Genomic DNA, 15,082 nt, shown 5'->3' on the forward strand with positions numbered 1-15,082 from the left:
TTCTATTTTTTAACTAGGACAAGATGGTTTTTTGTAGAAAGCTGGCTGGTCCATGCCCATACTAGCTCACCATCTCTAACACCTGTGGAGTACCCGTAGGTCCATGCCCATGTTGGCTTACCATCTCCGTAATAACTGAAAAGACATATTAGGTAAAAATCAGGATAATCTTGATGGAGAATCCAAGCAATAGAAACAAGGCTTTTTTAATTATACTATTTACCCCTAAACAATGAATGAAGGACACACCATCCAGGTATAAAATACTTATAATACTTGGTCAAAGTATTTTGTCAGTGTCAAAGTATGGAATGAGCTTTAAGCCAGGAGGGATATGATGTAAAGTGAAGTCAGGCAGTAGTTACACTAGCCTAAAAGATATATTAAGCTGGCACTCAGATTAATAAAATGAAGACTGCAGAGCAGATTTTCTGCCTGGCTTTGGGTTACCCACACTCTTGTTTTTCACTGGAGCTGGACTCCAACAGGTTTTGATGACTGTGCTTCTTAATACAGTTTGAAGTCTAGAAGAGCTAATTCTTCTTTATCTCTACATCTTTTCCCTTGATATCTTAGATTTTTTTGTGGTTTTTTAAAATGAATTTTGTTATTATTTTATTAAGTTCTATAACGTATCTCCAATACAGTTTGGCATAGCATTAAACTCTACTAAATTAATTTTAGTAGTATTATCATTTTTACCATGTTGGCCCATTAGTTTTAAATGTTTTTAAATTTAAAGTAGTTTGGAGTCTTCTGGACTTTCCAAGCAGTAAAAGTCATGGTCTCCAAGATATAAACTCCTGAAAACTGTAAGTTATTTTAGTTCAATTGATGAGGTCTAGATTTGGGGTACCTAAATGAAATTAGGGTTTAGTTGAGGTCTAGTGGCAGGTTTGGGGTACAGTGAGTCAAATAGAGCTCCCCTGCAACCCCCTTGGGTTTGGCGCAAGGATATTGAGTTAAATGAAGCATTTATTGGGCCGAAAAGCTAGATTGATAAAAGAGGTTGATTATGGAGTTTGGAAGTAAGGTTAAAGTATAGTTAAGGAAATAGGTAAAGGTAGAGATAAGAAGGGCACTGGACACAGGATTCCAGTGGACAGAGGGTCCTGGCATGCCAAGCATAAGGCTGGCATGTTTGGGATCTCTTCCAAGAGAGGGTCCCAGGTTGGCCCTTTTATAATAGGAGATTTAGCTAGAGGGGCCTGTGGGTATAGCCCCAAGTTGACTCAGAAGTGGGTGAAGCTGGGACAGGCCCCCATGTTCTATTGGAATTCAAAGGGACCAGGATTTGTGAATCAAAAGGTCCTTGACTGATAATTACATTAACTAGGAGGGGTTGGGAATCAGAAAGAAATGAATAAGTCAATTCTTAAATGGACCACACCCGCATCACAATGACTACAAATTCATACAAATCACTGCACTTCACAATGTGATTCCTGTGATATTTGGAAGAGGATGAGGCAGATGAGACAGTTGTCATGGAGGCAGTTAACCAAAATGACCTTATGATAGAATATATCCAAAAGCACACTTGTCCTCATAGAGTGAGACATCTTAAATTAGGCCTGCTCCTGCCAAAGCAGACTTTTTAATCACCACAGATGATAGAAGGAATCTGTGTTAGCAACATTCACATAAATGCTGCTAACTAAATTCTGTATACATTTAAAGCCAACTAACTGTAGACAATAGTCAATTTATAAATCGAGAAAAATGGAGGTAGGGCAAAATAACTGACAATCCCAAATCATTTACATTTGGTTCTGGAATACGATATAATACAACACAATATAGGATGCACTTACATACACAAATTCAGCACCACATCCATCTTAATCTGGTCCTGTCATCAACAACCAGGACTCAGCAAATTAGCAGAGAGAAGAAAGTCCTGGGTCATTATAGATTATGTACAAAACTTATCATCACACTCATGAGTGACCTGCCGCAACAGATTAGGATCTCTAATGGTTTTTTTTTTTTTTTTAATATTTATATTTAAACAATGGTTTTATCTGTTTCTTTTCACTTACAAGATCTAGACAATTTATTTTCTTATCTGAACTTGACAAAGATTTAGATTCTTTTAAAACATCAATTAAATGAATAGCATTTTATAAAGAACTATCCTTGAGGAGGTAAAAGCCTATAGACTGTATGAAAAACATTTAAAAAATGATTTTAAAACTAAACTAATACAAGAATGGAAAATATACTGAAATTCTGAAAATCTGTTTGTCAGTGAATCAATGTCGAAGTTTTATGATACTCACACTTGGGAAATTTCTCCAAGTTTTGTTATTTCTTTCCAGGTATCTGCATCAAAGCCTTGATAAATTCCATTATTGTTCACCACAATGAGAAGAATTGGCAAATTATGTCTAAAACAAATGAGAAGAAACTAGATTTAGTGGAGTAGCTTCAAATCATGGCTGTTGTATTTACTATGCCCATGTGACCCTAAAAAAGTTAAGTCACTTAATTTTCCTTGGTCTCAATCTCCCTGCCTGTAAAGTGAAGTAGTTGGACTGGATGACCACTGAACTACTTTCAAGCTTTAGAGATATGACCTAGGAAGTCAATTTTTTACAGCTCTAAACCAATTTCCTATCTTTATCTAACATTTAGGCAAGAATTACTTTTTTTTCCTCTCAAAAGTTTTTTATTTTACCAAACACACATAGTTTCCTACATTTAACTGTGTTGTGGACTTTTGTGTTCCAAAATTTTTTCCCTTCCTCCCTTACCTCCCCCCTTGCTAAGACAGCAAGCAAATTGATATAGATTAAACATGTGCAATCCTTTTAAACATATTTCCATATTTATCATATCATACAAGAAAAATCAGACCATGAAAAAGAAAGAGCAAGCCAATAAAAAAGGTATAAACGCTATGCTTCAATCCACATTTAGTCTCCATAGTTCTCCCTCTAAATAGGGATGGCATTTTCTATCCCAAATCTATTGGAATTGAATCAATGCATTGTTGAGGACAACCAAGTTCATCAAAGATGATCATCACATAATTTTGTTGTTACTGTGTATGTTATGCCAAAGTCCCCTTTTAATAGGGTGACCCAGTTTCTCCAATTGTCCTATTTCGTTATTCTGCCTTAGGTTATAACCATCCCCTCTTAATGTTCGAGATAAAGGTTTTATAGAAATTCCTTAATGTTTGAACAAGATAAAGGTTTATCCATTTCAGATTCATTAGAATATCAGTAATGTCATTATTCTTGTTATTCCATAAAAAGCTTGCTGCCTCAATACTCGAGGTTAGACTCTTTGAGATGATAGTCTCCTCTAGCCCTGGGATCAACATGGATCCATTAGTCCCAGTATTTCTCTCCATTTAATAAATTATTGAATTGGTCTCTAATCGGCATTACATGTACAACATGCAAAACTTAAAAAAAATCTTTACATATATAAATTTCATCTTAAAACTCTTTGCTAGAACTCTGAATGCAACTGTGTACAGATGAAACATGGATTTATAAGATAATGCTACATAGCCTCAGTTTGATTATAAGAAAATGAATATAAATAACCACTGGGCTACAGACTTCTAAAAGGCTATAAAATATAAATGGTCTCTTTATGCATAAAAAGCAAACATACCTTTCTTTATGCTGAATAATGATTTTTTGAAACCACATCTGTGACTATAAGAATACCAATCCAATTAAAAGTGAAAAAACCAACATTTTGGAAAAATTAGTAGTTGACTTTTTGTTTTGCAAAATATTTTTACATACACTATTTAATTTGATAATAATTATTACTGAAATTTGAGTCCTATAGGACTTGAAGAAAAAGCCTGTCCGTGGAGGGGAAGGCATACTGAGATTTTGTGGGCTCTTCTATTTGTGAGCACTCTCCAAAGGACTATCATGCTTTAAAGAATGAAAAATTAGGTGATCTCAGACAAACCTTGGGATGACTGTCAGTGGCATTAGGACTTAAGAAAACACATTATCATGATCTTTATGTTGTTTTTCTAGCATGTAATAAAGCTGCAATAATTAGCATGTCTATGCATACATAATTTTTCATATGTAGGAAAAACTGGAATGTGTCATTTTCACCTGCAGATAGTTTCCACCTCCATGCCAGAGAATCCAAATGCACTGTCTCCTTCCACACAGACCACACGTTTTTCTGGATTTCTGTCTTTAGTCACCAATGCAGCAGCAATAGCAAAGCCCAAACCAACTCCCATTGTCCCAAAAGTACCAGCATCCAATCTATAGGGAAAATGCTCAAATGATTTCTTTCCTCAGAAGAATAATTAACTCTATAGAACAGTAAGACTACAGATCTTCACAATCATTTCGATCTTAGCCAATAAACTACTTGAGAAAAATTTGAAAGTCAGATAAATTCATTCCAAATCATTTTAGAATGAAAGTTATTATACAACTGTCAAAGACAGTTAATAGAAAAATTCCATATGACTATAATTTCAAATTTTAAAATTAATTTTCACACAAAGCAGGAAACACATACTTAAAACAAAAAAATTAATTTTGATCTTAAAATTAAATATAAGTTTACATTTATAAATTTATAAATAAAATATATTTGTCCCATTAATAATAAACATAGTCATTGATACATTGAAAAATTTAGTAAATGTAAGTTAATTAATTCATCAAGTACACATATATACATGCACATAAATAATGGCACTTATCTTAAAAGAAAATTTTGGTTTTTTACCTATGTCGAGGAAGATAATTTTGAAGCACAGTCCGTCCAATGTCCATAGTATTTGCTCCTTCACTTACTATAATACAGTCTCTTGGTAATTGTTCTTGTACATGGTAAAATACTGTGTAATAATTCATAGGCAAGGATTTTTGCGATGCTAACTCCTAAAATTAGAGGAAATCATTAAAGGAGCATATTTAATTTGCTTATAAATGACTGCTTATAAAATGTCCTGCGGGTTGCAGAGCTGGAGACCCCCGACCCGGGCCCGTGTCGGACAAGCTGGACCCCTTCAGGAAGATCCAAGCGCCAAGGGAGGGGAGGGGTGCACTTGGCCGGGCCGGCAGAGAAGGAAGTGGCCCGGGGTGGGGTGGGGGGGGGGGGGGGGGGGGGGGGGCGGGGGGGGAGGGGCTGCGGGGGGGGGGGGGGGGGGGGCCCGCATGTGCTGGAGGCTGCGGCACCCGTCCCACCGCACGCACACACACACACACACAGAGTCATACACCCCCCCTCCCCGCCCCCAGGACTCAGTCTGCACAGTTTCTTGCAGGAAGATATTTAAAAATTTTTAATAATAACTTTTAATTTTCAAAATACCTGCAAAGATAAGTTTTCAACATTCACCTTTAAAAAACCTTATGTTCCAAATTTTTCTCCCTCCCTTTCTCCTACCCTCTTCCCCTGGACAGCAAGTAATCTGATATAGATTGTGCAATTCTTCTAAACATATTTCCACATTTATCAAGAAGGTATTCGGAAAGCACCAACTAACTCTTATTTTTGGAATTCATGGTTTTTCTACATCCCACTCTTAAAATCCTTAATCTTCTTCCAAATTCACTTCACATCACCTTGTATATGAGGTCTTTCTCCAATTGTAATATATCTGACCTCAACAAAATTATTGTATATTTATGCATTTATTTAATATATACTTGTATATAACATACATTTATATGTGTACATATTCATCTCCTTCTATCCAGTCTATTGTCTGAAAACTCTATGAGGGCAGGGACCTTTTATTTTCCCCACTCTGTCTCCATTAATAATGGTGCACAGGAGGCATTTAATAAATGTGTGCTGGTGCACAGTGGATAGAGCAGCAGTCCTGAAGTCAGAAGGACCTGAGTTCAAATATGATCTTGGACACTTAACATTTCCTAGCTATGTGACTTTGGGCAAGTCACTTAATTAATACCAATTGCCTTAGCAAAATAAAATAAAATAAAAATAAATGTTTGCTGATTGATCGACTCCTAAGATACATATATATGGATGCATCTGTAAAGAATAGTATAGTAAGCAAAAGACAGGATAAAAAGAGGAAAAGATTTTTTTCCTCCCCTCTTCCAAGAAAAATATGATTCATGAAAATGTGGTAAGAGGAAAACTTGTTAGTTATTATTAATTAGAGAAACTGTCACTGACTAAAAATTTTAGCAGCTGACCTGATGAGTGAACTTAAAACTCCAAAGCTTGTAATAATGGTTGACATGTAGTGTTTTATTATTGCTTTAGATTCCCAGAGCACTCTTTAAAGTTACCCCACTCTGAAGATGAAGAAACTGAGGCTGAAAGAGCTAATATCATTTCCCCTAAAGCAGAGTTGGGAAGCAGACAAAAGTGGTTCTCTGGATTTTGACTCCAAATCTAGCTAGACTTTACCCAGTCATCACATCTGAGCACCTCCCCAAAGGTTTCTCATTACCTTGGATGCTTCTTCATTGCTCTTCATTTTTTCTCTTAGTACCTTCCACCATCCAGCATTAGAAGGATATTGCCATGGCCTTTTGTTGTAATGTTCTAAAAGCTAAGAAATAATTTTAAATTAGGACAAAAAAGCCTATATGATACACATATTATTTGAACTTTAACTTTTTTTTTTAAAGGAAACAATTTTTTTTAGTTAATTTTAATCTTTTTAAAAGTTTGGGTTTTTTTTTTTTTTAAGTCAAATGTGACTTAAAATGTGAAATTTATTATCATTTCAATAAAGATTCCCTTCAGATAGTGAAATTCTCATAGGACAGGGTATATCATTCTATTCTTCTCCACACTTTCAGACTGACTTATAAAAAGGTAAAGCATTTCCTAGCTCCACACACTCCCATTAATAGGCAAAGATGGAACTCCATCCCCTCATTCCTAACAATGGACCAAGTTCCTCTAAAATTCCCAACAAAAAGAAAGAGCCCATCCTGATGTGGGGCAATATTTAGTTTATAGTTTTCTATCCTGAAATCAAGATAAACACTATTATTTGACTATGAGAGCTATTCTGACAAAAAAGCCTAGCTAAACCAAATCCTCTTAAAACAGAAATTAAAATATTGCAAAAAGATCACCCACAAAGAGAGAAGAGAATAAGAATACTAAGATTTGGACAGTCTCAAATTACAAATAGTTTTTAAGGACCATGCTTAGGTGAAGGAGCAGATCAATTCCCCAAGAATCTCCACAGCTGTGAATCATAAACTTGAAGGAGTTGCAAAGGAGCCTTTACTGACACAGGTGTTGCTTGTGGACTGGGAATGAAATAAATTGGAGGCAGAGGGAGGAGAGAGGTCAGACAATACAATTGCCTCTCAGTCTCCTTGCATCCTCATCCTCATCCTCATCCTCATCCTCATCCTCATCCTCATCCTCATCCTCATCCTCATCCTCATCCTCATCCTCATCCTCATCCTCATCCTCATCCTCTCACATGAAAGGATTCATTCTGCTAGTCTGAACTGGATCCCCAGCAGCCACTAGCAGGTGGCTCGGTATGGCAACAGATGGTAAATCTGCATCAATAGATCAATGGATTTTCTTTTTTTGCCTAAAAAAATACTGAAATCTTCCTATTGTTTGTAAATTACTGAAGGACTAAATAATATTCTAGAGGGCAAAATGGGGGAGGGGGAAAAAAGAGAAGGAATATTCACAGGTTACTATGAGAGAGAAATCTTATGGTATATAACACCAAGAGATATATATGGTTGCCAAATTTCATTCGGGGCTCCCAAAGGAAAGATCACTGTACTTTTTTTTTTCTTAATTCATATAGTTTCCAGAAATTCCAAATTTGCAAGTAAATATGGGTAGGAAGAGTTTTAATTTCTTATTTCCAAATGAGTCACATAGTTTGGATTTAACAAAAAAATAAACATTCATACTCAATTGATTAAAAAAAACTTTTAAAGAACTGAATGTTCTAAAAATGCCTATATAAATGATGAGGTGCGAGAATTGGGGTAGGAGATCCCCTCTGCTTGGAGGTGCAGATTCTATGCGAAAGAATTTGCAAACCCGAAATCTGTGTGGCAAAAAGGGATTTATTGGCACTGAGAAGTCAGCTAGCTAGGAAGACAGACTTCTTTAGCGAGCAAAAGGTCCTGTTAGGAAGACAGCAAAGATTAACATTGAGAAGAGAATATATTCACCAGTGGGCATGGTTTCTTAAGGTCTGCAAAAGATATCTGGGCATGTAGCCCTAGATATATTGGGGCTTGCTTTGATCTTTGGCCAGGAGATGGGGGCCAAATCCTGAGAGACTGATTTTCAATTCAATTTAAAATTGAATGAGATTACTTAAGTGGGAGTTTGAGCCACAGAGTTGTTTTTGGCAATTCAATGGAGGGTGATTGACCAAGATCTCCAATTGAATGAAACCACTTAACTAAGAATTTGCAGGCTTTTCCCAGGGTCTGAGAGCCCCCTTCTCCCCCCCCCCCCCCCCAAGGAGACAAGGTTTACATCTGGGGGCCCCCCAAAAGCTCAGTTTATGTCATAAGGAAACTAAAACCAAGGTCTTACCTGTGCAGTGACAGCATTTATATCACCTAACAGAGCTGCAGCAGGTTTGACATTATTCCCCAGTTCTTCTGCACAGATATCAACCTACAATGAGATGCCAATAGTGGGAAAACAAGGCAGAGTTAGTTCTTTAACAAGTATAATAATTCAATCAGAAAATTTATATTCAGCTCCATGTAATGAATATGAATGTCCATTATTCTTGAAGAAGGCTGTAGTAGGCATAAAAAGTCCTACAAAAAGTGGCCTCTCGGCAAAAGAAAAAAAAAAAAACAACTAAAACATGAAACAGTGTAAGTTGACCATCAGATTAGGTCAGTGTAAATGGGGCCTAGTTTTAAATCTATCTTCCTAAACAGATTTTATTTCAGTATCTCCACACTGAGAGTAGTCAATCTGATTATTTCAAACCTGATAGAAAGGAAAACTTTCATCAATTCTGTACAAATTTTACCTCAACCAATAAAGCAGCAACTTACTCCCATTTGTCTAGAAGTCAGAATTTCAGATATTTGAGACAATTGGAATATAGATATTAACCCCAAGATAAACAAAAATAGCCTCTGGGTGAACCCAAACCTTTGTAAGATACTCAAATTCAATTCAACAAAAATTTAGTAAAGGTATCATGTATTTTCCAGCACTTGGGACACAAAGGCACCAAGTAAAAAAATGAAAACTGTCCTTGCTCTCCAAAGAATAGAAATAGCATGTACAGAGGTAAGTAAATACAAATTGCAGAGTAAACAAAAGTAATTTGGGAGAAGAAGGAACAGGACATTTGGGAATACAAGGAGGAATCTATGTAGGAAGTGGTACTTAGCTCAGAGATCCCAAAAGGGGGATGTGAGGAGAAAGAGCATCCTAGGCATGGAGGACAGCTCCAGGATATTAAGTCATGTATGGGGAATAAAACACAGGTCAGTTTGGCTGGAAGAGTTAATGAAAAGAAGTAATGGAAATTAAGTCTGTTAAGACGGGTTGTAACCAGAATGTGACAACGCATCAATAAAACTTACACGAACAACTAATTGTTTCCCCTCTTATATAGACAATTCAGCATACTTGTACAAGTAGGTTAAAAGTAGTACGTTTTTACTCACTCTAGTTTTTGAAAATTGTTCCAATTAATTAAAAGGAAGCCTATCCAAAAAGCATCTACCAAAAACTAGCAGAGATTATAAGAAGATAGTACAAGTATTATTCAAAACAAAAAAGAACTTTCATTTAAATTTCTTTCCTATTCAGACCTGGATAATCTTCACATCAGCTTGATATCTTGGTGGGAGTCCAAAATGCAAAATCCAATTTAATCTGGCACCAAGTAATATGATTACATCAGCATGTTGCAATGCCCTGATAAAAGAATGAAAAGATAAAAAGATGATAAAAATCGTATATTAATAATTTAATGTTACATTAGTATTAATAAAATCTTATATAATAATTATTATTAATAATTAATATTTTAAAAGTAGTTACTCTCAATTTTTTGGAAAATTTAAACAGATAATTTGTCACTACAGAAATAAGTATAAAACCTATTTCATCTTTCACTCTAAAAATATTTAATTAAAATTCATTATTTTTTAAAGTATCCTTTTTGATCACTATTTTCTAAGTAAGGGAACACATAAAAAAATCATAATTGATGTGTGTTCTATTTTCTCTAACTTCTCAATCTTTATTGTTACAAAGATTCATCTATCTGTTTTTAATTACTAAAACAATTTAAGGTCTGTTTTTGGGCTGAGAAAATGCTTCTGAATTAAGCTTGTGCTATGGAAACATCTATTCATCACAATCATGTTGTCCATGATATTACACTATGGAATTCAAGAAGTTTAGGCTAAGATATACCAAGCCTCTACTAATAGACTTTAACTTAATGGGAAGATAAGATGATTGCTTCAAACTATTTTGCCTCCTTCCTATCATCATTCTCTCCTCCCTTACATCATCCAGCCTTCGCATCTCTGATTACGTCCTGTTACTGGCCTAAACATCTTCAGGGTCCTTCAGGTACAAATGTCTTAGCGTGACATATGATATCCTACGCAATTAGGTGCAACCTACTTTGCAGATTAATACCACACAAATTCCCTTAACAGTCTTATGTTCCAGTCAAACTAAGTCCTTATTGTCACTTGTCTCTGGGCCTTTTCAGGGGATACAAAGAGAAAAACAAAGCACTCTACTCTAAAGACTCTTGTTGCTACATTCATTTTCTAATCAGACTACATCTGATTCTATTTTTATATCTCCAGAACATAATACAACACTTTGCAAATGGTTGTTAAATTCAATAACATATGCATTAAAAAATAATTTATGTAGGACAACTTCAAGGTTGGCCTAAAACATAAAAAATCTGAGTTATGGGTTATTTCTTATGTTCAGGTGTTTTTCAGTCATCAGACCTTCGTGGTTACATTTGAGGTTTTCTTGGCAAAGATGCTGGAATGGTTTGCCAGTCCCTTCTCCAGCTCATTTTACAAATGAGGAAACTGAGGCAAACAGGATGAAATGACTTGCCAATAGTCACCCAGTTATTAAGTGTTTGAGGCCAGACTTGCTTTTAGAGGAACTTTCCTAACTCCATGCCCAGTGGTCCTCTGTGTCACCTAGCTGCCTCAGATTATTTCTAGAGAAATAATTTTATAAATTTCAAGTACACACTAATTACTAATAAAAGTTTTCCGTATCTAAGTCCTATGAAACCTGATTTAATCAATAGCCAAAAAATTTAGAGAATGCAATATAGTTTGTGCACAATGCAGCAACGGTTAATTATCTTAAGTAGTGTGTCAGTTTGTAATTTAGGTTATAGTACTTAAAGGCTTATGACAAAATCTGAATTAATGGAATAGTTTATAGCAACTAAGGGGTACAATACATAGAGTGCTGAGTCTAAAGTTCAAATGTGGCCTCAGGCAATTTATAAGATGAGTGACTGGGAAAATCACCTGATCTGTTCTGACTTCAGTTTCTTCAACTATGAAATAGGAATAAATAATAGCATCATGTGGAGAGGGGTACTGTGTGTAAAGTGAAACCATATTTGCAAAGTGCTTTGTACATCTTAAAATGCTATATGAAGGCTAATTCTTATCTTCATCATCAACATCATTACTATGACTACAGTTTTACTGACCAGGCACTAGGAAAAAAGGGCCATAGGATTTCAGCAACCATCTAGTACAATCCATGAAAAAAAATTCCTCGCTACCACATGGGTGGCAAACATTCAGCCTTGGCATGAAGACATCCAGTGAAGGGGGGGGTCACGTCTTCACCACCCCCTGTGATGGCCCATTCTACTTATGAATCCCTCTAGTTATTAGAAAGCTTTTTCTTCTATCCAACTACATCTGTCTCTTTGCAATTCCTAGTGGTTTCCTCCAATTCTGTATTCTGGGGACAAATAGAATTCAACTCTTTCCTCTCTTCTACATCAAATATTTAACAACAGTTACTATGGCTCCCCCAACCCCCAAGTCTTTTTTTTCCAGGCCAAATATCCCCAGACCCTTCAATTGATGTTCAGATGACAAACAAAGTCAAGTTTTGAGTCCACTTGAAGGACTGGCACATGACTCCCAGTTGGTAGATACATAGCCAACAAGCTCTAAAAGTTTTTCATTGATATCAGCAATAAGCACATTTATGATGCAAATATACTCCATATTAACTTATTGGCAGGATGGGATGATGGGGCAACTTATGGCTCACCACACACATTTTTTCCTAAGCTTATTTCAATTGGTTTCATAATAACTGTCAAAGGAAGCCTATTTTCATTATACAGTATAGCTGAGCTGAGCTGCAGGGTGTTTTAGGACTGATTAAAAAGATAGGTGTGATGACATAATATTTCCACTCTTTCTGTTAATGTTTGCTTGCATTTTTGTTTTCTTCTTCTCAGGTTATTTTTACCTTCTTTCTAAATCCGACCTTTCCTGTGCAACAAGATAACTGTATAAATATGAATACATATATTGTATTTAACATATTTAACACGTATGGGACTACCTGCCATCTAGGGAAGGGGATGGAGGGAAGGAGAGGAAAAATTGGAACAGAAGTTTTTTTTTTTTTTTTTTTATTATAGCTTTTTATTTACAAGTTATATTCATGGGTAATTTTACAGCATTGACAATTGCCAAACCTTTTGGAACAGAAGGTTTTGCAAGGATCAGTGTTGAAAAATTACTCATGCATATATTTTATATATAAAAAGCTATAATAAAAAATAAAATAAAAAAAGATGGGTGTGGTTTCACTGCATGATATTCTGTTCAATTCTTGAAATGAATTCTTCCTGAATTCAATCGGGTCATAAAAACCTAGATGAAGTTAAACCACCTGTAGAATTTACAATTTGGCATCCCACCAACCTGGATCTGGCTGCAGCCACACAGTTGGGATGGTTGTCGGGAACAACACCTTTACCCATGGGTGTGGGCAAAAATGGCAAGCCACACTGCTCGACCAGTTTTCTGATATTCTCTTCAGCATGTGCATAAGCAGCACCTGGAACCAGAAAAAGAAATATGGGAAAAGCTCCTTGGGTAACCTTTGAGTAAACATCTCCTCTACAACTTGAGGCAACTCATGGAGAATTACTTGTTTATACATGCCAGGATGTTTTTCTCTTACCGCTTAAATTTTTTTTTCTTCCTAACTTACCCTGGCTGGAAAAGCAGCAGCCACAGAGGATCCTAATCCCTCAACTGATCAGCTTTAATTTTCTCCACTTCTGATCTAGGCAGGTTCACCCCAACCCATTTAGGCAATCTGGTGTCCTCCTTTGCTCCTCAATCCCAGAGCTCATCATATTGACTGTGGACTTAGTGCAGACACCTTATTAACATAGTCCATAAAGGACAGAGTTCCAGAGCTCAAGCAATCCACTAAAACCAATCAAAGCTTCTCCCAGGAGCAGGGATTATAGGCATGAAATACCACACCTGGTCCTCCTCTCTCTATTAAGTAATATTCTAAAATGATTGCTATGATTTTGGTTTTCTTTTTAAATACCTGAAAAATAATTTCTTTATCTGAATTATCCCCAAATACTCTATCTTCAATCTTTTACTGATTCTGTTTTCACTATACCCAAGCATCTAATACATTCATTGATTTTTCAGGCATAATTATTTTTCACATAGATGAATATAATACTAAGAACTTGGAGAAAGAAAACACATCAGTTAATTTTTATTTTCCAGACTTGTGATTTCCCTGTGAAGAAAGCCCCCATGTGCCTGCAAAGCAGTGCTCGTCTACATCTCATGGTATTTGGCCACTGAGAGTGAAGTGAAATGAAGTGAAGTGATGGATACTAGAGTAAGGCCAGTTCTCTAGCTCCTGGGGATTCCTATGGGTGAGACTGAGATGTCCAAAAATACTTACTTAGAAAAAACGTCTGATTCAGAGAAGAAATTTGTAATCTACTGCTTTGTTCACAATTTTCTGGAAATCTTTTATGTGAGAATTTCTTAAGGAAAAAAAAAACTTTTGGAATCTACAGGTAACCCTATCACATAACTAACAAATGTGGTCAATGGATAAAAAAATTGTATTCCAATTTCCTGGGGAATTGTTTGATAAACAAGTAAGTGTGTGGCTAGGTGGTACATTGAAAGCAGGATGATTTGAGTTCAAATCAGACCTCAGAAACTTATCCTAAATAAGACACTAAAGTCTGTCTGCCTCAATTTCCTCATCTGTAAAGTGAGCTGGAGAAGGAAATGGTAAACCTTGCCAATATCTTTGCCAGTAAAAGACCCTTATGGGATAATGAAGAGTGACTGTAAAAGAGTGACCAACAAAGAAGACTGGAAATTTCCCAATGGAATTCACATGCATTTTCAAGTTCGAAAATTCCTTTCATTACCTTTTCCGATGATAAGGAGGGGCTGCTTTGCATTCCGGATGATGGATGCTGCTGTGGATACAGCAGAAGCATCTGCCATGTTAACTGGAGGGGGCAGGCAGCATTCCACATATCTGCCAAAAAGAACCTTCACTTGTGTTATCAAATAAAACAAGGGTCTTCAGTCTTCGAACACTAACAAGCCCAACATCCTGGCCTGCCTTTGCACTGAACTGACTAATGTTAGACCATCAAAGAGGAAGTTAAAGTGGAAAAAGGTCAAAGTTGGTCATTATATTTAGACATAATTTTTATCTATTAAATAAATGCACAATCATTGGTTTTTAAGTCAAAATATGCCTAAATAAGTTGGACTAAGAGAAAAAAAACCTAAGGTTTTATTCTATTCCTAATCATTTTCCACTGCATAGACGAATAGCATCACCTGTGTAGCAAGCCTGCTTTGTCTGATTCTCCCACCTACAGAAATGCTCCCTGGTAAATTTGGGCCTCAAGGAAGGAAACAAGGTTTTCTTCAGCACCCACTGTGTGCCAGACACTGTGCTAACTAAGTAAGCACTTCTAAAATATTCTCTCAGGTGATGCTCACAACACCTTTGGGAGGTAGGTGCCATTACAATCCCTGTTTTACAGCTGAGGAAGGAAATAAATATAAGAGTA

General features: G+C 36.1%; 1 protein-coding gene across 3 annotated transcripts in view; it reads right to left on the minus strand.

The window, feature by feature from the left end:
- HACL1 (2-hydroxyacyl-CoA lyase 1) overlaps positions 1–15,082 on the minus strand; it is an 82,343-nt gene that overhangs the window by 51,457 nt on the left and 15,804 nt on the right. For all 3 annotated transcript variants that reach the window (XM_031940273.1, XM_031940276.1, XM_031940274.1), the window contains exons 8-15: positions 14,423–14,535; positions 12,921–13,056; positions 9,774–9,879; positions 8,524–8,607; positions 6,434–6,535; positions 4,732–4,886; positions 4,098–4,256; positions 2,283–2,390 (exon numbers count right to left, since the gene is read on the minus strand). In XM_031940273.1, the coding sequence (XP_031796133.1) occupies positions 2,283–2,390; positions 4,098–4,256; positions 4,732–4,886; positions 6,434–6,535; positions 8,524–8,607; positions 9,774–9,879; positions 12,921–13,056; positions 14,423–14,535 (963 nt within the window). The remainder of the gene's footprint in view (positions 1–2,282; positions 2,391–4,097; positions 4,257–4,731; positions 4,887–6,433; positions 6,536–8,523; positions 8,608–9,773; positions 9,880–12,920; positions 13,057–14,422; positions 14,536–15,082) is intronic.

Source organism: Sarcophilus harrisii, chromosome 5, assembly GCF_902635505.1.
Source record: "Sarcophilus harrisii chromosome 5, mSarHar1.11, whole genome shotgun sequence".
Taxonomy (NCBI): Eukaryota; Metazoa; Chordata; class Mammalia; order Dasyuromorphia; family Dasyuridae; genus Sarcophilus; species Sarcophilus harrisii.